Genomic DNA, 23,773 nt, shown 5'->3' on the forward strand with positions numbered 1-23,773 from the left:
AAGATAAATGTGGGCAAAAGTAAGGTGATAAGATGTACAAGGGCTGGAAGTGAGCATAAAGGGTGAAAGACTGGAGGAAGTGGATAGCTTTAGATAATTGGGTGCAAATGTGGCAGGAAAGGGAGGAGTGGGGGTGGAGGTAGAATGTAGATTGAGAGAAGCGAGTAAATGCCTTGGTGGATTAAAAAGTGTAATGAGAAATAGACATCTGGGAATGGATGCTAAGAGGAGGTTATATGAAGGAGTGATTGTGCCAACAGCACTGTACGGGTCAGAAGCACGGAACATAAGAGAGAAGGGGTTTTAATGTGTTTGAGATGAAATGTCTGAGAAGTATGATAGGGGTTACTAGGCTAGATAGAGTGAGAAATGAGGAGGTGAGGAGGAGAACAGGGGTTGAAGGGGAGCTGGGAGATAGGGTTGATGAAAGAGTATTAGGATGGTTTGGACACATGGAAAGAATGAGTGAAGAAAGAATAGTAAAAGAAGTATGGAAGGCAGAAGTGGAAGGAGTGAATATGAAGGGGTGTCCCAGGATGAGATGGATGGATGGGGTGAAAGGGGCCTTACAAAAGTGAGGAATGTCTGTGGAGGAAGGACGGGAGAGGACTGAAGATAGGGGTGATTGGAGAAGGGTTGTGTATGGATGATGCTGTGATGCATGAGGGGGAGTGGGTGGGAGATGGGAGGTGAGGAAGTATGTATGAGAAAAAATTTGACGCAGCCCAAAGGGATTTCTCCCCGTCTTCTCCTTTTCTGTATGAGGGGACAGAGAGGGGAGGGTTGCCGATTTGATGAAGCAGCCTTGCTGTGGATGTGCTGTGTCTTGCAACACTGCTTCTGACCCAGGGCAGTGGACAGGATGCAGGGATGACCTGTCATCTAGGAGGTGCCAAGATAAGAGGAGGGTGGAGGGGAGTGGAATATGTGGGAAGTGGAATAGGTGGGAGTGGTTTCTATGCCTTTTTCTTTTTGGCTACCCCCCTGTGTAAGGGGGGAAAAGCCTTTGGTATATGTATGTGTATAGTTTTGGCATTCACTGATACTCCATTCAGTTTGTTCCAGACATCAATCACTCTATGTGGGAAGCTATTCTTTTTCAGGTCTCTTCTGTAGCTGTCTCTCTTTAGTTTCTTTTTGTGTCCTCTTGTTTCTCTTCTGTCCCACTTTAATAAGTCGTCTCTGTCGAGAATTTCCATCCCTTTCATAATTGTGAAAATGGTCAACAAATTGCCTCTTTCTCTTCGCTGTTCCAGTGATGATGGATGTAATTTTTCCAATCTTTGTTCATATGTCAGGTTTGTCAATGTAGGCGCCATCTTTGTTGCTGCTCTTTGTATTCTCTCTAACTTTCTTATGTTCTTCTTTGTGCTAGGTGCCCATAGTGTTGCAGCATATTCTAGTTTAGGTCTTATCAATGTAACCACTACTTTTTTAACCATCTCCTCATCTATGTAGTCAAAGGCCACTTTAATTGACCTCAATAAGTTATAAGTCTTTCCAAATAATTTATTGACATGTTTATCAGGTGTCAAGTCACTTGAGATGATTACTCCCAGGTCCCTCTCTGAATCAACTTTTTTGACTTCTTTGTTTCCAATTTTATACTGTCCCAATACTCTATTTTTACTTTTTCCAAATTCCATTATGCTACATTTCTTAATGTTGAAGTTCATTTCACTTTTCTGACTCCATTTCTATATTTTGTCTAGGTCTTCTTGTAGCGATATGCAATCTTCTTCTGTTCTTACTCTCTTGAGTAATTTGGTATCATCAGCAAAGAAGTTCATATAACAGTTTACTCCCTCATCCATATCATTTATATATATGGCAAACATTAAAGGAGCCAGTACAGAGCCTTGTGGGACGTCACTTTTTACATCTTCCCAGTTCAAATTTTTGTCTCTAAGCACCACTCTCATTTTTCTCCCAATTAAGAAATCCTTCATCCATTCCATCAGTTTACCTTGTATTCCTCCTATTATTTCAATTTTTCTTATTAATTTTTTATGTGGTACTTTGTTGAATGTCTTCTGCAAATCCAAGAAGATACAATATGCCCAGCCATCTCTTTCTTATATTATCTCAATCTCGAGTAAAAGCAGATTAGGTTTGTGGTGCACGATCTTCCACTTCTAAAGCCAAATTGTTTGGGGTTTATTATTTTATTTTCTTCCAAGTGTTTGGTCCATTTGTTTCTGATGACCTTTTTGCATATTTTTGCTACTGTGCTTGTAAGGGATACCAGTCTGAAGTTTGTAGGATCTTCCCTATTTCCTCCTTTATATATTGGTACTATGTTTGCATCTTTCCAATCTTGCAGCAACCTTTCTCTCTTTGAGTGAGAAGTCAGTTATCTTGTATAGTTTATCTGTCAGTTCATCTATACACTCTTTCAGTATCCAATTTGCGATTTCATCTGGTCCATGCAATTTCCTAACATCTAGGTTTTTTATCTGGTCTCTTATTTCTTTTTGTGTTACCTTTATGTCTTTCATCATGGGTGATCTTTCTTGTTGTCCATCTTCCCAAGATTGTGAGCTCTCAATTGTAAAAACAGATCTAAAATGTCTGATCATAACTTCTACCATCTCTGTGTCATCTATATATTCTTTATCTCCATGCCTTTTCACCATTTCATGTTTATCCTTTAGTTTTTCATTTATATATCTGTAAAAGGTTGGTCCTTACATTTGCTATAATATCTTTTTCATAATTTCTTTTTTCTTTCCTACATATATTCACATATTCATTCCAAAGATTTATATGTTAGCCATTTGGATGTTTTTTTTTATCTCTTTTCCATTTTTTCCAGGCTTTGTTTCTCCTGTCTCTAGCCTCACTACACCTTTTGTTAAACCAACACTTTATATAAATCTCTTTTTATTTCTTTTTTGGTACATATTTGTTAATTCCTTGTACTTTTCTTTGAATATGTTCCATTTGTCTTCCGTCTTTGTTTCCTCTTTAGAGAATTTATCCCAGTTTGTGTTTTGGAAAATTTTTCTTAGTTTAACAAAATCCATTTTGTTGTTGTACATTAATCTTCCTTTTCTATGTTTGTCATTCCTGTCTACATTGTTCTGTTCTTTTAATTCAAACTCTATTAGTATATGGTTACTCTTTCCACTTGGTGTTTTACACTCCATTTTGTTCACAATATCTGGTTCAGAAGTTAGTATTAAGTCTAGTTTCAATGGTTCCTCATCGTTTCTATATCTAGTATTTTCCTTAACCCATTTTGTTAGGGTGTATTCAATGGTCATATCCAGTAGATTGTTGCTCCAAAGTTCATTTCCCCCCTTAACTATCATTTCTTCCCAGATTATGTATTTTGCATTAAAATTGCCCATGATTACTATGTTTCCACCCTCTTTCAGTAACTTGCTTAGCACAATCATTGTGCCTTCCAATAATTTGGAATGTTTACTGTCTGACCACACATGTGTTTTTGGTGGTACATACACTGCTACAAATTTTCTGCTTTTCATCTTTTTGTTTGCAATTTTGATCATAATTAATTCTACATTGCCTTGGCCTTCAATAATCTTTGTCACATTTAGACCCATTTTGGTCAATATCATGACACCTCCCTGCTTGTCTTTTCTATTTTTCACCCAGTGGTTGTATAGACTATGTTCCACTATGCTTGTTGATAGAGGTCCTTTCAATTTTGTCTCTATTATTCCTATGATGTCAGGTTTTTCTGTTTCTAGATAGTCATTTAGTTTATTGATTCCAGAGGTCATGCCATTGATATTTGTATATGCCACTTTTAGTTGGGTGAAATGAGGTGCCTGAGAAGTATGATAGGGGTTACTAGGCTGGATAGAGTGAGAAACAAAGGTGAGGAGGAGAACAGGGGTGGAAAGGGAGTTGGGAGATAGGGTTGTTAAAAGAGTATTGGGATGGTTTGGACACGTGGAAAGAATGAGTGAAGAAAGATTAGTAAAAGAGGTGTAGAAGGCAGAGGCGGAAGGAGTGAACATGTGGGGGCAACCAAGGATGAGATGGATGGATGGGATAAAAGGGGCATGGGAAAGATGGAAATGTCTGTTGAGGAAGGAAGGGAGAAGACAGAAGATAGGGGTGAATGGAGAATGGTTGTGTATGGATGATGCTGTGATGCATGGAAGGGAGTGGGTGGGGGATGGAGGGTGAGAGAGTACAGTGGCCGCGAAAAGTTTGGGCGCGTAACAAATGTAAACACTTGTGACATTTAAATAATCATTTAAAGACCTATAAATGGCTTATTACATACCTTATTTACCAAGCGATTTTCCTTTAAGCTTTATGACCTTCTCCAAACGTGCCGGGATGCATCTTGCCAGGTTTTGTACGTGTTGAGGAATAATATTATCCCAAATATCCTGTATTTCTGTTTTTAGCTTAGCTGTTTTTTAATTATATGCCATACGTGCTCAATGGGATTTAGGTCTGGAGAATTTCCAGGCCATTTTTTGAAGTAATCAACACCACAGTCTTCTAACCATTGGGTAACAGACCGAGCTGTGTGAGCAGGAGCTCCGTCCTGCATAAACCAACTAGCATTGCACTTTTCAAAACTTTCAGGCAGGTTATCACACAATAACTCGAAATAAGTGTGCTGATTTACACTCTCATTTTGTGCAAGAAACACTAAATTGCCAACTCCACCAAATGCAAAGCATCCCCACACCATAACACTTGCAGCATGTTTCACCACTTTAGCTGTATAGTGAGGGTCATTAGGGTCAGACCCCCTGGGGCGCCTCACACGCTTCGACCTGCAGCCCGACGACACCACAAACGTTGACTCATCACTCCACAATACTCGTTCCCAGTCTTCTAAGGACCAGTCCTTATATTTCTTACAAAATCCTATGCAATCACATATGTTTTTTGCACTTAGGAGGGGAAGAACTTTAGCACAGCATCTACAGTATTTTAAATCTTTTGATAAATTATCAGAAATAATTCTTAAAGACACATCATGCAGCAGTGCAGGGTTATTTTCTTTCAGTTTTCGATCTGTGAGAGTTTGATCTTTATTTAACTGACTCATAATAACCGTAGAAATACGATTTGATATCTTCCTTGGCCGACCAGAGCGATGCTTTGGAGTAGGAATGATGTTACTTCCTCCGTCTCGAAATTTCTTGGTCTACTTTTGCACTTGACGCACTCCAATTCCCACACGAGTAGCAATATCTTTACACTTATAAACCTCCTTATAGAGGGTTATGATTGTAACAACTGTGTCTCTTCCCAGCTCTTTACCACTTCCCATTACGGAGATATCAAGGCACAAAAACAGAGACCACCGCAAAAAAAAAGACTACTCCCCGTGAGAGATGTTTAGAAACTGACTCCACGTGACATCGAGTGCGCCTAAACAGAGTTGCTAAGTAGTGCGTATTGTCTCGGCTAAATACGGGTACAAACGCTAGCATTGAAAAATAACGAAAAGTTTGGGCGGAAAGTTGTATTTTTCGCATGTTTTGAGTTTAGCTGAAAGTTGGGGAGCCTATAATTTTGCGCCCAAACTTTTCGCGGCCACTGTATGTATATACCTAGTTGTACCTAGTTTTACCTAGTTGTATTATACGGGAGGGGAGCTATGCTCATAGTGACCTGTCTTTGTATCTTTCAGCATCTAGTTTGTTCTTAAATTCTTGTATGGTTTTTGCACATGCTATTGTTTTGTCCAATTTGTTCCAGACATCCACCACTCTGTGTGGGAAACTTTTTTTTTCAGATCTCTTCTATAACTATCCTTTTTGAGTTTCTTTTCATGTCCTTTTGTTTTTCATTTATCCCACTTTAATAAATCTTCTCTGTCAAGGACTTTCATACTTTTCATGATTCTGTAAATGGCCAATAGATCTCCTCTTTCTTTTCTTTGTTCCAGGGTTGGTAGTTCCAGTTTGGATAATCTTTTATGTCAATTTTGAAAGTGTTGGTGCCATCTTTGTCATTGCTATTTGGATTCTTTCTAATTTCTTTATATTCTTTTTTGTGCTTGGTGTCCATAGTGTCACAGTGTACTCCAATCTTGGTCTTATCAGTGTGACTAATATTTTCTTTACCATTACCTCATCCAAGTAGTTAAAGGCCATATTTATTGATCTCAGGAAATTGTAGGTTTCTCCAGCTATTTTGTTAATATGCTTGTCTGGTGACATATCTTTGTGTGAATGATAATTTGATGCCAAAGGGATTTCTCCCTGTCTTCTCTTTTTCTGCATGAGGGGATGGTGGAGAGGGGGGTTGCCTATTAAATGAAGCCACCTTGCTATGGATGTGCTGTCTTGCTACACTGTTTCTGACCCAGGGCAGTGGACAAGGTACAAGAATGACCGATCATCCAGGAGGAGCCAAGATAAGAGGGAGGGAGGGAGGGGGGTGGATGGGAGTAGAGTATGTGGGGATGGAATGGATGGGAGTGGATTTTATGCTTTTGTTTTTTGGCTACCTCCCTTATAAGGGGGAAATAACCATTGGTATATGTATGTATGTATTTATGAAAGGAGGTCATTTTGTTAGCATGTCTGCTAACCAACAATTATGACACATCTAGTCTTATTGTGTACATTTCTTGTAAGAGATTTTTTTTTCTTTTTCTTTTCTTTTCTTTTTAAGGGTAGCATCTATGAGATGGATCCTGTCTAGCTTGTGCTGTACTTGATGAATGTGTTTGAAAAATGTATAAGTTTTGTGCATGTGGAACATATGTGGGCCTGGATTGGATTGTATGTCTCCAGCTGGAAGGAAGTGTGGGAAGGCAGGCCCTAGATTACAGGTGCGTTGGGGTGGGGAATATATATATATATACATAAAAGAATGATAAAGAGGGGAGGAGGTAGGTTTGTAGGAAGTTATAGAGAGGATATTTTGAGCGAGTTTTTAGGCTCAATCTTGAGACCAATTACCAACTCCTCAGGACTGCACCTTTTTTCAGAGGCATTTTGACACATTTGTGGCTGGGAAGCATCTGGGTCTTCCCCATTGTATTCTCTATCCATTTCTGGTCAGCAGTGCTACCACATGCAGACATGTCACATAGCACCAGACATATACTTATTCAGGTTGACTAATTCTATTCCATTCTAATCTATATACCAAGGGTTTCTTTCCTTTTATAAGGGAGCTAGCCAAGTCAAATCCACACACCTATTCCCACTCATTCCACTCTCATCCACACCCTTGTTTCCCTCTTATCTTAGCTCCTGGTGGATGAAGGGTAATCCCTGTCTCCTACCCACTCTCTGGGTCAGAAGCAATGCAGCAAGGCACAGCACATTGATAGCAGGCCCATTTCACTTACATGGTGAAACCCCCCTCTCTGTCCTCTCATGCAGAAAATAGAGAAGATGGGGAGAAATCCCATTGGGATGCATCAAAATATCATCCATACATAACCATTCTCCACTCAACCCTATCCCTTGCCTTCTCCCTTCCTTGCTCAATAGACACTCCCCTCTTGCTCAAAACCCCTTTCACCCCATCCATCCATATCATTCTCAATTGTCCCCTCAAGTTCACTTTATCCACCTCTGCTTTCCACACCTCTTTTGCTAATCTTTCTTCACTCATTCTTTCCATGTGTCCTAACCAAATCTTGACTAAGGTTGACTAATAATTTATTATTTTCCTTTAATTAGGAACGTCAGCTTTATGTGACCAATGCCTTAAGCCAAGTGTCTATCTGGGGCCCCAATGGAGAAATTCTTGACTATGCTGTTAAGCAGTGGTCAGGAATAACATCTAACTACTTTAAACCAAGATGGCACCTGTTTCTTCAATATTTGGAAGAATGTTTACAGGTTGACAAGCCCTTCAATCAAACAGTTTTCAATAATGAAGTTTTTGAAAAGGTTGAGCAGCCATTTTCCATGGGAGTAAACAAAACCTACCCATCCAAACCTCAAGGTAAGTTAATATGTTCTCTAATCCTTAGACTTTCTCTTAAAACTCTATGCTGAAAACTAAAAATCAATCCAATTGTTGCCTTGAGTTTTGCTGACTGGAAACCTGCAGCCCCACAGCAGTTGATGATTGTCCATGGGCCTTTTCATAGATTTCTCTAGGAAGAAACCATGGAATGATATGTGAATTTTATTAATGTGGAACTATTTCTATGTCATTGACTGAAAGTAGAGCAATGTTACTGAACATTTTTGTTTAGAGGGATATAGACATTTTACTTTGTACCATTTTTATAAACTGTTTGAGGTACTTTCGTATATTTGTGGCAACTATCTTTTAATTATGGCGTTGTTTAATTATTGGTAGTTTATCTGCATATGGAAGTGTCTGATATTCTTGGAAATTATACTAAATGTTGATTTTTACATTATTTCTGCACTCACAGGTGATGTCCTGACCATCGTTCAGCACCTCTACACGAAATACCGCCCTGTCTTCACCGACAAGCTGCTGCACACCTATAGTTCTAGATTCAACAATGTCAATAGAGAGATATATTACTATCAGGTAAACAAACTTCCTTACTAGGGATCAATCAATCTTTTCCCTCATTTCCTGGTACCAGAGACCTGCAGCTCAAAGAAACTAATAATAGTTGCCAGTACAGCCACTTTTCATTTGGCAAAGAGATTTTGTGGAACTGCTTGGAATGTAGAAAAATATATGATAATATGTTTGTGTGGTGGTTGCATCTAGAGCATTGATTGTCTTTTGTTTGATAGATTTTGTGCTAGTACTGTTTAAGTGCAAGATGATGACCTAAGCACAGGAATGCTATTGTCACTGTTGCTGTGTTGGGAGTGATTTATTTTTTACTGGGTTGATTTATGGGGGTTTCTGGTGAAATAGTATTTGTCAGTAAGAAATATTTGTTTTGTACTACTACTACTGCTACCACCACTACTACTACTGCTACTACTACTTCTACAACTACTACTACTAGTGCTACTACTACTACTACATACATATACCAAAAGCTTTTTTTCCCCTTACATGGGAGGTAGCCAAAAGACAGGCATAGAAACCACTCCCACCCATTCCATCCCCTACAAACTCCACTCCCCTCTACCCTCTTCCCTCCCTCTTATCTTGGTACCTCCTGGATGATGGGTCATCCCTGCATCTTGTCCACTGCCCTGGGTCAGAAGCAATAATAATGTTGCCACAAGTTTCAAGGACTATAAACCCTCAGCCCCATATTGACTGGTTAATGGTCCTGAAGATATAATGAAGTGATGGGAATAAACCACCTCCAGCTATTGGGCCCTGCTGTGAAAGAGGTGTGCCTCACTGCATTGACTTTGACTCAGTCTGTGTGAAGGAGGTTAGGAATGACCCTTTATTCTAGAAGTGCTGAGATAGCAGGGGTGATTAAAATGGGTTTTTATTGTGTGTGATGTGAGTGAGTGCCACAGCTCAGCCATCCCCATTATAAAGGAGAAAAGGCCTTTGGTGTGTAGGTGTGTATATTTATCTAATTGTGATGAGGGGGCGAGGGAGGGAAGGAGTGGCTCTGCTAGTAAGTGATGAGATAGGAAAAAATGTGGTGGATTGGAGGGTAAGTGAAACTGAGATAGGAGATGTGGATTTTTGTGAGTACATATGGACCTGGTAGTGAGGAAAGTGAAGAAGAAATGGAGGCTTTTTGAATATATCATAAATGAGTATTTTGAGTTTTGGGAAGATTGTGAATGTAGTGATGTTAGGAAATCTCACTCCTAGAGAATGTGATGAGCCAATATATGGAGTATTAGGGAGGTTTGGGGAGCCAGGTAAGGACCTTGGTGGAACAACAATGTTGGAGATGTATTTAGAAAGGGAATTGATAAGAGCAAACATAGTGTTAAGAAAATAGACAAGCATAAGTATGCATGGGAAAGGGTGGTGGACAAAAAGGTTGTTGACTGGGCATTAATGGTCTATGTAGGGGTATCCAAAGGAAGGGTAGGAAGAGTTCTGGATGCTTTGATAATTTTTTGATAGAAGGGAAATTGGGAATGGAGGAAAAGAGTGGGAGGTAGAGAGGTGTTGAGAGTTAACAGATTGAATGAGGGAAAAGGAGAAAAATATTAAGAGAAACTGAGAGAAATATGGGAGGTGGTGAAGAATAGAGGGGAGGTAGTATATGAAGAATGGGTATGTATCAGGGAGGAAGTGACAGTGTGCAAATATGGTGTGTTGGAAGAGGAGGATGAGAGGGAATAAAAGGAGTAAGGAATGGTGGGTTGAAGAGGGAACACCACAGTAAAAGAGAAGCAAATATATATGGATTGGTTGCAAGGTAGAACTAGTGAAGTATATGAGAGGTATGAGAAGAATGAGAACAGAAGCAAAATGTAAGGTAAAGGAGGCAAAGCAAGCAGATGTAAAATGGGTAGGAGTTTGACAGACTATTTTAAAAACAATAAAAATATGTATTGGAAGGAAGTGAAGAGAGTTGGGGGATGTCAGGTATAGAGGAAATGGTAAAGAGGGGAGATGGACAGATCCTAATGGGAGTGAAGGCAGTAAGGGGAAGATGGGTAGAGCATTTCAGAGAATTATTGAATGTGGAGGAGGTTAGGAATTAATTTATTGTGGCAGTGGGAGGGGCCAGGAAAATGACAGGGCTATAGGAAAAGATGAGATATAAAGAGAATGGAAAATTATGAAAATTGGTTTGGCACATGGTCTGGATGGGTCTCTGACAAAAGGAAGAACAGTTATAGTGGATTGGCTAGTGAGGTTATTTAGTGTGTGCCAGAGGGAGAAGAATGTGCCAGAGGACTGCTTGTATAGTTCTACTTTACAAAGAAATAGGGGACTAATGTGAATATAGTAGTTTTAGAGGGATCAATTCATTGAGTATAGTTGGAGTTACATTTGAGAGGATTAATAGAGGAACAAAGGAAGTAATTGGTGAGGAATAGGGTGGATATAGGAAAAGTAGAGATGTGGATGAAATTTTTGTGGTAAAGCAGATTTGTTAGTTTTGCAAAAAGTAAAGATTTCTATCTGACCTTTATGGATTTAGAGAAGACTTATGACGGTAGACAGGAAGGCAGTGTGGGAAATTTTGCAGATATATGGGATAGAGGGAAAGCTGTTAAGGGCAATCAAAAGCTTGTATATGAGCTCTAGCTTGTGTTAGGGTTGGGAATGGTGAAAATGAGGGTTCTGAGGTGAAGGTAGGGTTGCACCAAAGTTACGTTATATCACCAAGGCTGTTCAATGTGGACATGGGATGGTATGGGAGGTAAATGTGAGGGTGATGGCAGAAGATTGGAGATTGTTGTTGTTGTCATTCCCTAGAGTCTAGACTGTCTAGCCGAGCAATTCCATCTTTCTGAGGAACACCACAGTTGGAATGGAGTTTTCCCACAAATCCTCTATAGAATGTATATTGTTTTGTTGGCATGGGTAATTGTGTACAATACAGTCTTCCATAATGTGTTGTATGGGATGAAGTGTTGCATCCTCGACAGTTATCTGTAATGCAGTCATCCAGCCACTTCTAGTAGCTTAGAAGGATTGCAAAGGTGGAGCATGCCGACAGGAGACCTTTTGGTCCATATCTAGGTCGGATGCAAAAAAAAAATCATAATAATTATAAAATGATAAATGAAAACTATAATAATGTAAATAACAAATATAATACATAAATAAATGCATAGGTATAGTTAAATAATAAACAAACAGGTAAATAGTAAATAATAATAAATTGACATATAACTAATAATAAATGAAAATCAGACAGACAAATGATAACAAAACAAAAACAATATAAAATAAATTATAATCATTACAGCATCTTGCTTAGGTGTTTATCTAAATGATTCTTAAAGCTTCAAATTGAACTACATTGCACTACCTGTGCAGGAAGTTTATTCCATTCATTAACTACACGGTTGGCAAAGTTGTTTCTACCCACTTCCAAATTGAATCTATTTCCGGACAGATTGAGACCATTGTTTCTTGTCTGATTCTCATTCAATGTAAAAATTTTGTCACTTTTGATGTCAATTCCCTTTAAAATCTTAAAGACCTGTATCAAGTCACCTCTGAGTCTACGTTTTTTTAGGGAAAACAGATTCAAATGTTTTAGTCGATTTTCGTATGATTTATTTTTGATATTTGGAATCAGTTTTGTTACAGTTATTTCCCTCATGGGAGGGATTTCACTTCTCTCCCTTCATCCCAATGTTGCATTTTTTTCTCTAGTGCAGGGGTTCTCAACCTCTTTCCTTATATACCCCATTCTTATGTACTGCTGTTCTTTAGCTTCCTAGAAATCCCATCACTAGTGAATAGAACCCTTGTTTATCCACTATCACTAGTTTTTTATTTGTAGCACTATTTGTGAACCATGGTGGGCCACAAGGAACCACTGAACCATAGGTTAAGAACCACTGCTCTCAGGAGTGCTCAGACAGACAGTCTAGGGAGCGGCAACCACTGCTCTAGTGAAATTGACAAAGTATTCACTCATGACTTCAGCCATTTCTGTATCATCTGTGTATTCTGTATTCCTTTGGTGTAGTTTCACTATTTCCTGTTTATTTTTCAGTTTACCATTTACATATCTATGGAATAGTTTTGGCTGATCCTTACATTTTTCTATTATGTCTTTTTCATAGTTTCTTTTATCTTCCCTGCTTATTTTTACTTATTCGTTCCTTTGATTAATATATATTTGCCACTTTCTAGGTTTTTTGTCTTTCCTCCATCTTTTCCAAGCTTTATCTCTTCTGTCTTTTGCTTTGCTGCACCTATTAAACCAGCACTTAATATACACCTTTTCCTGTTTTTGCTTTGGGACATATTTATCCTTTTTTTTTTTTTTTTTTTTTTTTTGTAGATTTTCATAGGAATCCAATTTTCTTCCACTTGTGTTTCTTCATTGTAGAATTTTTCCCATTTCAATTTAAGAAAAAAAGTTTCTAAGTTTCTCAAAGTCCATTTTACTATATATATCAGTCTTCCTTTCCTGTGTTTCTCACTTCTCTCAATATATATATTTCCTCCTTTAGTTCTAACTTGAGTAGTATGTGATCACTCTTTGCAATTGGTGTCTTGTATTCAATTTTGTCTACAGTTTCATGTTCTGACATGAATGATAAATCTAGTCTAGATGGTTCTTCATTATTTCTAAATCTAGTGTTTTCTTTGAACCATTGTGTCATTGTATATTCTATAGTCATGTTGAGTAATACATTTCCCCATTGATCCTCTCCACCCTTCACTATCATCTCTTCCCAACATATTTCTTTGCTATTAAAATCTCCCATAAGTACTGCTTTATTTCTGTCCTTCAGCATCTTGTTTAATGAAGTTCTCATATCCTCTAACATTTTGGAATAATCTCTCTCCAAGACCTCGTTTTTGGGGTCATATAAATCACTGCAAACTTTCTGCTTTTTATGTCGCTATCTTATTGAGATCATCTCTACCCTTTTCCATATGTAACTTTCATCACATTTAAGTTTTTCTTAGCTAGGAACATGACTCCACCTTGTTTTTTGCCTCCCTATTTCTAAGCCAGTGATTATAATCTATGACCAACATTGGTACTAGTGACCCCTTAATTTTGTCTCCACAATTTCCATTACGTCTGGTTTTGCTTCAAACAGGTAATTGTTTAGTTAATTTAATCCTGAGGTTAATCCATCTATGTTGGTATAAGCTAATTTTAATTTTCTATTCCCTCCATCTTGTTCTGTTTCTTATGTTTCATATATATATATATATATATATATATATATATATACACATATCTATACACTCATATACAGTATATATATGTATATATATATATATATATATATATATATATATATATATATATATACACATACTACCTCTCATTAACGGACTTAAAGGGGGTAACATTGTCCGTTGATGTGAATAATCCGTTGATTTGGAGTGGTTTTTGGGTGGCATAGTGATTGCACAGCACTAAACAACAGCACCAAAAACACCGAAAACACCGCAAACACAACTAATTAACATCCGTTAATGAGAGGTAGTACTGTATATAATTTATTTCAGTCTCATATCTAACACTCTCCAATAGAACTGTATTGTCTTTTTTTTTTTTTTTTTTTTTTTTTTTTACCTTCATTTCTTAATGCCTTAATTTTTACTCTTTCCTAATCATTTATGTTTCTTTTTATCCATATATTTTTGAATGGGTGAATGTGCCCGTGACACTTTATGGAGACAGGGCTTTGAATTTAAAGGAGGCAGAAAGGAGAAATGTAAATGTGTTTGAGATGAAATGCTTGACCCGGGCTTGTTTCCTTTTCTTGTCCAAGTTTTTTATCTAGATCATGAACCTTTGACTCATGGGAAGAAAGTAATCTCAGTTATTTCAACCCAGTTTTGACTTTACTTATCTCTGGTGTTAAGATATTGTGATTTCATATGTGTAACTATATGTATTCCACTTGCAAACATATGGGAACCCTTTGTGTCTATATAAACATCATAATAAAACAGCTGAAAAGAATTACAAAGAGACACCAGCATAACTTCTAAGGGGAAGCCATGGCACCCCTTTTCTGTTTGGCTCCCTTCAGAGTAGCTGTCTAAATCCACCTGTATTGGATGCCATGCTGTGGTTGCATAGTTAAGTATAGTTCTTATGACTTCTATGTATTTACCTAGTTGTATTATATGGGAAGGGAGCTATGCTCATAGTGACCTGTCTTTGTATCTTTCAGCATCAAGTTTGTTCTTAAATACCTATCCTTTTGAATTAGAAATATTACTTGAACAAGAAAAAATAATGAAAAAACATGTAAACAAAGTCACAATCCTTGATTATAATTTATGTATGCTACAAAGTCCTCTATAAGGGACTATGTCCTAGCCTCCTGATAGAGGGAGTTCACAATGTTAAACTTGATCATCAATAATCACATGTATGTTAGTCATATAGTAATTTAAAAGGAATTTTTTTTTCACTTAATTTCAGATCACTAATCCAGAACAAGACTTCGAGAGCATTTAGAATGCAGGACCAGTTTTAACTTCATTGACCACTTCAGTATAAGTCAGATTCTTGCGCTCAGCATTGGCTGCCATGTGCACGATGCATCACACTACTCGCATTATAAAATATAAAGTCATTACAGTATTACTTGTTCTCTTTTACTCTGAGTAATAATAAACACAGAAAACATTATCAAACCAGTTCACAGAATCTGAGGGTAACGTGTGTACAACTACAAAAAATATAAATATTCAAGACACCAATGCCACCATCTTTGTGTACCCACTCACGCCGAAGTTGGTTAACTCCCACTGCTTCATTACTCGGTGACCCTCCCCCCTCATTCACTCTAGAACTTACAAAGCAGACATGAAGAAACCATTTAGACCATATCAGTTTATTATCCATTCACAACCACTTTTCACTCACATCTGTCTCTTGCTCTCTCCTTTCCCTGCTTGACCAACCATTTCTCTTACACCCAATAACCCTTTCACCCCATCCATTCACCTCATTTTTGGTCTTTTCCTTAAGTTTATTCAATCCACATCTACCTTCTACACTTTTTTGATGGTCTTTCTTGACTCATATTTTCCATATATCTAATCCATCTGAGTATTCTTTGGCCAATCCTTTCTGCTAGCTTTCTTTCCATCTCTGCTCTCTGCCTCACCTCCTAATTTTTTTTTTTAATATCCATCCTTATATCCCCCATCATACTTTTTAATAACTTCATCCCAAACATATGTAGCCTTCTCCTTTCTACCTTTTTTAAATTCCAAGTCTGCTCCATGTAACAGTGGAGGTACACTCACCACTTCATACAGCCTTCTCTTTATGTTCAATTCCCATATTCTTATCTATCATGGCACTTATCATCCCCCCCCCTAGACATTTACTTGCTTCCCATACTCTAAAATTCACTCTCGCCCCACCTCTCCTCCATTCCCCAAATAATGAAAGCTCTCTACTTAATTTACCTCCAACATACTGCTACCCTCTCCCTTGTACATCTCATTACAGGTACAACACTGACTCTCTGGACACTCATGGTCCAGAACCTCCTATAATCTGTACAAATTTACAAGCAGGAGTTTGAAATTCCCACAGTTGCCAAACTAGTTTCCTAGGTTGCTCTTAGATGGCATTAAGTGTAGCCATGCTCACTTGGATTGTTTACCCTGCACCTGCTGGTGGGAGACACCACAATGCTGTGAGTTTCTTTGATTATATTGGTTAAATCTAATCCCAACTGTGGCTTCTAAGGGAGATGAGAGGGATTCTGGTGATGTCACACCTAAACACCAGTCCATATCAATTCAAGAGAAAATTAAACTGTTGAGAAAAGTGGACTGTGATATGTTTTAGTGTATAAGATCTGTGAAGATTATGGTTTCTTTTAATCATTATTATGACAAAGAAGTAAAGGGAAAAACTGTTGAAAGGTGAGCACCTTAGTAATCTAGAAAGGCTTTGGAACCAAAGGCTCCTGAAAATTAATGTTGTACTTTCCCAACTCTGTCACTAACTGCTCCAATCTCTTCTCTGACTCACCTGTAAGTGCAGTGTCATCCACAAACAATAGTTTGCTCACCTCCCACTGCCTTTCACTCTTACCAGCTCCAACCACCTGCTCATAACCCTTGGAATTACTTCCCAAATTATCCTAACATGCACACATTGAACAGCCATAGTGACATTACTCAACCCTTGTATAGCCCTACTCAGACTATTCACTATTTCTATTCCCTACTTTCACACAAGCGCAATTACTCACATAAAAACTTTTGACTTACCTCAACAGACTTCCCCTGATTTTGTACATATGCAGCACATCCCATAACTCTTTTCTGTCAACCCTGCCATACATCTTCCCCAAATACACAAAAGCCCAAAAGACATTGTTACCTATTGCCAAAAACTTGCATATCTGTCTTACTACAAAGAAAATTATCTGCACTTCCTCTTCCTGAACTCACACAGTCTTTTCCAGTAATTGCCTCAATTCCCTTTCCAATCCTCTCAACACCCTCCTATATACTTTACCAGCTGCACTTAACAGACTGATCCCTCTAAAGCTACTGCATTCATATTTATCCAATTTTCATTTGTACAGTGGAAGTATACATATACCCTTTCAATCCACTGGCAACTCTCCTCCCATAGGCACACATTAAACAATCTCTTTAGCCAATTCACAATAACTGCTACTCCCTTCATCAGACATTCCATATTACATCTATCAAACCCAGGTGCCATACCATCTTTCATCTCTTTCAGTGCTCTTTGTATTTATCTTTCCCTATAGCATTCTCTTCTTCCATCAGTCACTTTCCTGGTATTTCCCACAGTCAAATCCTCCCACACACACACACTTTATATGTTATACATGTGTGTGTATATATATATATATATATATAATATATATATATATATGTGTGTGTGTGTGTGTGTGTACAACACTGAATGGGTCCCAGTGATTAGAGATACATTTTAACAACCACAATGCACTTTAATTCTTAGCCATCAAAGGCCAGCATGCTGAAATTGAAATGTGGTATTGCCCAGGACTCGAACCCAGCATCCTCATGACAAGTGCGACAGTGACTTTAAAAAATATATATATATATATATATATATAGTATATATTATAGAAAGAAATATTATTGAATCTTGTTTCATAAAAAGAAATTTTGGAAATAACATGAACTTGAGTTTGGGTTTATTTAAATTGGACAATTTTATTATTGACAAAATTGTGTGGGATAATATATAACATGGGACCTTTCCGAATATCCTCTGTCTTCTTATGTTTATATTGTTTCTTTCTGTATTGCTTTTCTGTACCTTTGAAAATGTCTTAATAGATGAAAACGTTCGGTATCTGTTTTTTCAATTTCCCGGTGGTTTCTGCAAAAATAGACCATCATGTGTGTTTTGTGAATTCTTTGCATATATAGTATATATATATATATCTTATTACACCTAAGTATTATGGGTCGAGATGCAAACTGTGGTTCTTGTTGTGGGTCACAGCAAAAAAGTTTTAAAAACACTGATCTATGTGATTATCAAAATTATGTATACTTATAGATATATGTGATTATCAAAATTATGTATACTTATATATGTTGTATGATATTGATAATGTAATAAACAATATCTTACAAAATGTAGCATATTTTGATACATAGTACTACAGTACATAGAAATTTTTTAAAGTAATAAAATGATGTTTTGGAAGGAAATTAAGAGAGGAAGGGGAGGCAAATCAAGTAGAGAGGAAAAGGTAAAGGATGGAGATGGAGAGATGATAACAGAAGAGGCAGTGGTAAGAGGAAGCTGGGCAGAGTATTTTAGGGAGTTGCTCGATGTGAGGATGAAATGGGTGGGAGTGGATTTGTGCCTTTGACTTTGGCTATCTCCCTTGTAAAGGGGAAAAAGCCATTGGTATGTGTATGTATATATGTTAAATGTGAAGGAAGATAGGGAGGGAAAAGTGGTTGCAGTGGGAGGCACCAAGAAAGTGACAGTGATAGATTAGGAAAATGGGAGAAAAATAAGAAAAGATGAGGTGAGAGTTATTAAAATGGTGAGAGGAGGAAAGGCACCTGGGTTAGATGGGTGTCTTGCAGAATGTCTAAAAAAGGGAGGTGCGGTGGTGAAGGACTGGCTGGTGAGGTTGTTTAATGTTGGTCTAAAGGAGGGTAGAGTACCTAAGGAGTGACTATAGTTCTACTTTACAAGGGAAAAGGGGACAAATATAAGTATAGTAGTTTCAAAGGGATCAATTTGTTTAGTGTAGTTGGGAAGGCTTATGGGAAGGTTTTTGATTGAGAGGATTAGGAGGGGAACAAAGGGAGTAATTGGTGAGGAACAGAATGGGTTTAGGAAAGGTAGGTGTTGTGTGGATTAGATTTTTGTGGAAAAACACATATATGAGAAATCTTTAGCAAAGGGTAAGGATGTTTTTGGGGCCTTTATGGATCTGGAAAAGGTTTATGACAGGGTAGACAGGCAGGCACTTTGGGAGGTATTGCAGATATATGGGATAGGAGGAAAGTTATTAAGAGAAGTCAGGAGTTTTTATGAGAGTAGTAGAGTCTGTGTTAGAATTAGAAATGGGGAGAGGGAGTGGTCTGAGGTAAAGGTGGAACTTTGCCAGGGAAGTGTCATGTTGCCATGACTGTTCAATGTGTATATGGATGGGGTGGTGCGGGAGGTTAATGCAAGGGTAATGGCCAGGGGATTGGAGATGGTTGAGAAAATGGAGAAAAATAGGAGATAAGCCAGTTGTTGTTTGCTAATTACACTGCATTTGTAGCATGATTAGAGGGGGGCTGTTAAGGAAGTTGTGGCAGAGTTTGAGAAGGTGTGCGAGAGGAGGAAGTTAAAGGTAAATGTGGGTAAAAGTAAGGTGATGAGATGTACAAGGGGAGAGGATGGCACCAAATTAGAAGTGATGCATGGAAGGGAGTAGGGGGGATGGGGTGAGGGAGTATGTGTGAATGATATTTTGACACAGCCCAAAGGGATTTCTCCCTGTCTTCTCTTTTTCTGCATGAGGGGGGGTCGCCAACAAAATGAAGTGGTCTTGCTATGGATGTGAAGTGTCTTACTACATTGCCTCTGACCCAGAGCAGTGGGTAAGATGCAGGAATGACCCATCATCCTGGAAGAGCCAAGATAAGAGGGAGAGAGGGGGGTGAATGGGAGTGGAGTATGTGGAGATGGAGTGGGTGAGAGTGAATTTTATGCCTTTCTTTTTTGGCTATCTCCCTTGTAAGGGGGGGGATAGCCATTGGTATATGTATGTATTAAGGGAGAGAGGCTGGAGGAAGTGGATAGCTTTAGATACTTGGGGTCACATGTGGCAGGAAAAGGAGTGGAGGTGAAGGTAGAATGTAGATTGAGAGAAGCAAGTAAATGCCTTGGGGGGGTTTAAAAAGAGTAATGAGAAATAGACATTTGGGAAAGGATGCTAAAAGGAGATTGTATGAAGGGGTGATTGTGCCAACAGCACTATATAGGGCAGAAACATGGAACATAAGAGAGGAAAAGTTGAAATTTGTTTAAGATTAAATATCTGAGAAGTATGGTAGGTGTTACAAGGTTGGATAGAGTGAGAAATGAGTTGAGGAGGAGAGCATGGGTGGAAAAGGAGATGGGAGACAGGGTTGATAAGAGTATTGGTATGGTTTGGACACATGGAAAGAATGAATGAAGAAAGATCAGTAAAAGAAGTGTGGAAGGTAGAGGTCAATGAAGTGAACAGGAGACAGCAATTGAGGATGAGATGGATGAATGGGGTGGAAGAGGTGTTGAGAAAGAGGGGGTGTCTGTTAATGAAGGAAGGGAAAAGACAGAAGATAGGGATGAGTGGAGAATAGTTGTGTATGGATGATACTGTGATGCATGGAAGGGAGTGGTTATGTGTGAATTATATTTTGATGCAGCCTGAGGGGATTTCTCCATCTCTTTTTCTGTATGAGCAGATGGAGAGGGAGAGATTGCCAATTAAATGGAGCAGCCTTGCTGTGGATATGCTGTGTCTTCCAGCATTGCTTCTGATCCAGGGCAATGGGCAAGATGCAAGGATGACCCGTCAACCAGGAGGAGCCAAGAAAAGAGGAAGGGAGGGAGGGTTGGTGAATGGGAGTGGAGTGGGTGAGGATGAATTGGGTGGGAGTGGAATTATGCCTTTTGACTTTGGTTACCTTCCTTGTAAGGGGGAAGAAGCCCTTGGTATACATATGTATGCAACTTGTATGCTTTAATGTTTACATATATGGGAATGAATTATAAGTGCATAAGAAATTGTGTCAATTATGATAAATAATCTGTTTCTTTTACTCCTCCATTTCATTGTAATTCATCAGTGCAGGCCACAATAAATTTTATGCCTTCTTATGTTATCCTCTTCAGTATTGCTTGTGAGTTTGCCTTTGTATATTCCTCGATAAACAAAAAAGACAAAGAATGTTTTGTTTTATTCCCTTATTATTTGTAGCCTCAGAGTCCCTTTTCTAAGTACCCTCCTGTAGCAGCAGCATCCAGAGAGCTGGCAACTACCTTCAGCTAGATTTATAAAATTTGATCAAGATCTCAGACAGTCCAGGGATTGTGCCCTAGCTAGATGTAAGGGTGGAGGGGGGTGGAGTATTTGTCTCTGGGAGTCAATCATCACCACTCAGTAGCAGTGTTACTAGGTGCAGATTCCCCCAATTTTCACCACTTTGTTTCATTTATATGTAAATGCATTCATGATAATTTTTAACTTTATTTTCACTAATTGGAAACCCACAATCAATCTGTTACCCCAGGTCTCTGTTGCAGATGGTCCATGGCCTCCATGTAACTGGTAACAGCATCCAGGTGGGTCCATAAGTCACTCAAGGAAGAAATGTTGTGTTGCTGTCTGTGGATTGTTAATGTGGAACATTGTAGACTGAAGTGCTCTATGTCTTCTGTGTAGTGGTTGCATCTAGGGCAGTTTGAATCTCTGGGGAATCCTATCCTGTGTTAATACTATTTTGTGCAGAATGGTATCATGAACTTAAGTATGCCAATGTATTTACCTTGATTGATCAATTCAGTTTAATGTCACAAAACTCCCCCCTATCAGGAGCCTAGGACAGTGCCCCTTACAGAGGACTTTGTAACATGGAATTTAATAACCCATGCCCTTGGTTCAACTTGCCACTGGCTGAGCTTGAACCACCATTACCCCGACTTCTATTGCAAGTAGCAACCCCCTAACCTACTCGGCCAGCAGGCATCCTAATATTTGCCTAATTGTACCTAATTGTAGTATATCATACATAGCCTTAAATTCTTGTACAGGTCCAACTTAATCTATATCCTTGATTTCCAATCATCATATTTAGATACGAATTCATGCATTATTTGAGCTTGGGCTACATCACTTTCTAAAACTATTCCAAGTATTCATGCATCTATGTGGAAATCTGTGTCTTCACATCCTTTAGACATGTGGTCTTTCTTAATTTGTTCCCATGACCTCTTAACGCCCTCCCATCCTTAATCAAGAGATCTCCTTTGTCAATATAATCTATCCCCTGTTGTGACCTGAATATTGTAATCATATCACCTCTTCCTCTTCGATCTTTCAAAGTTGGCAGACCCAGTGCTTTATTCTTTAATAATATGGCTTATCTGCCAGTCTGGGGACCAGTTTGGTTGCTGATCTTTGTATTCTCTCAATCTTGTTTATATCCTTCACTCTGGGGACCATACCACTGATGCATATTCCAGTCTTGAATGGATCAGGGTTCAATGAGTTTTTTTCATCATCTCTTCATATATATAGTGAAAAACCACTTTAATCCTCTGCAGCAGTCCATATGTCTCTCTCACAACCTTGCTGATAAGTCTGTCAGGTGACAGGTTCTTTTATCAACACTCCCAAATCTTTTTCCTCTTATGCTTTTGTAATGGGTTCTCCTCCCAAGGAATAGTTTAAAGATAGCTAGTCTTTTGCCTATATTGCCCATTTTAGCACTGAAATTCATTTCCTATTCTTGGTTCCATGCAAAAAATAGTGGTTCTTACTTTATTGTGAGGGATTTTTCCATGGGGTTGAATTCAGGGGGCCCTTGGTGGAGAATTGTATCTAGTAGTCTGTCTTCGAAGGTTTGTATGTGATTCACCATGGTCTTGGATCACGTGTTGGACCCATGATTGACAGCTATTTCCCTTCTGGAAGAGAGCTTGGAGCTCGTATATGACTGATCTATAGGTAATGCTGTGACCTTACATGCACACACACACCCCAACTCCCCGCCCACAAGAATTGGAGTAGTGACTCGCAGGCAGCGATTCTGAAATTATTTCGGCCCTGGGCAGGATTAAAACCCATACTGCCATAGTGGCTGCTGGGAACTCTACCACTGTGCCATTGAGTCATGTGCATATGTGTGAATATGTTTTTTTTGTAGATATATTATATGGCACAGGTGGCTGGAGGTAAACTGTGGGAAGCAAGTAAATGTCTTGGAACGAAAAGTGTCAAGAGAAAAGGGTATCTGGTGAAGGATGCAAAAAAATATATGAAGGGGTAATTGCGTCTATGGCACTGGAATTCAAGGGAGGCAAAAAGGAGAAATTTAGATGCGCTTAAAAAGTATGGTGGAGATTTTGAGAATAGCTAAAGTGAGAAGTGAAAAGGTGAGAATAAGAATGGGGGTGGAAAAAGAACTACCAGATAGAGCTGGTTTTGGACACATGGAAAGAATAGGTGAAGAAAAACTAGCAAAAAAAGTGTGGAAGGCAGAGGTAGGTGGAGTGAACTTCCCAAGAATTAGATGGATGGGGTAATGGGTGTGGTGACGCGGCATTGGTCAAAACCAGACTGGCCGTCACACAACTCGAGCTAGGCCTATACACTCGCCGAAGTTAGCAAGACGTCTAAGCCAGCCCCAGCCAGCAGCCAATCAGAAACTTGGGAAAGCTCTCTGGGGACCTCGCCGAGCCGTCAGCCTCCTTTAAAAGGACGGCGTCTTGCCAAGACAAAGAGTTCTCCAGCAAGTCGGTTCGTGCACGACATCTCCAAGTTTCAAGTGGCCCTTTGCTCCCAGCCCATGTCACTCATAGGGTTTCACCCCGGACCTTCTAGTCCTGTATACATTTAATTCATCTATACATTACATCTTGTGTGCCTTAGTTTCATTTCCCTGGCTTGTCCAAACCTAACCACAACAACGTGGTGACCCCAAGTGAGGACAACCAGGAAGATGGCAGGCTCACAGGTTAAAATTCCCAGTTTCTCCCATGACTTGGAGAACTGGCTAGTTCACGCCGAGGCATACTTAG

General features: G+C 38.8%; 1 protein-coding gene across 3 annotated transcripts in view; it reads left to right on the forward strand.

The window, feature by feature from the left end:
- Positions 1-20,921, forward strand: part of Naglu (N-acetyl-alpha-glucosaminidase) — a 192,890-nt gene extending 171,969 nt beyond the window's left edge. For all 3 annotated transcript variants that reach the window (XM_076196766.1, XM_076196765.1, XM_076196764.1), the window contains 3 exons: positions 7,644-7,911; positions 8,354-8,475; positions 14,924-20,921. In XM_076196766.1, the coding sequence (XP_076052881.1) occupies positions 7,644-7,911; positions 8,354-8,475; positions 14,924-14,959 (426 nt within the window). In that variant the 3' untranslated portion in view covers positions 14,960-20,921. The remainder of the gene's footprint in view (positions 1-7,643; positions 7,912-8,353; positions 8,476-14,923) is intronic.
- Positions 20,922-23,773: the final 2,852 nt, after the last annotated feature.

Source organism: Oratosquilla oratoria, chromosome 13, assembly GCF_046742065.1.
Source record: "Oratosquilla oratoria isolate Oo_2021 chromosome 13, ASM4674206v1, whole genome shotgun sequence".
Taxonomy (NCBI): domain Eukaryota; kingdom Metazoa; phylum Arthropoda; class Malacostraca; order Stomatopoda; family Squillidae; genus Oratosquilla; species Oratosquilla oratoria.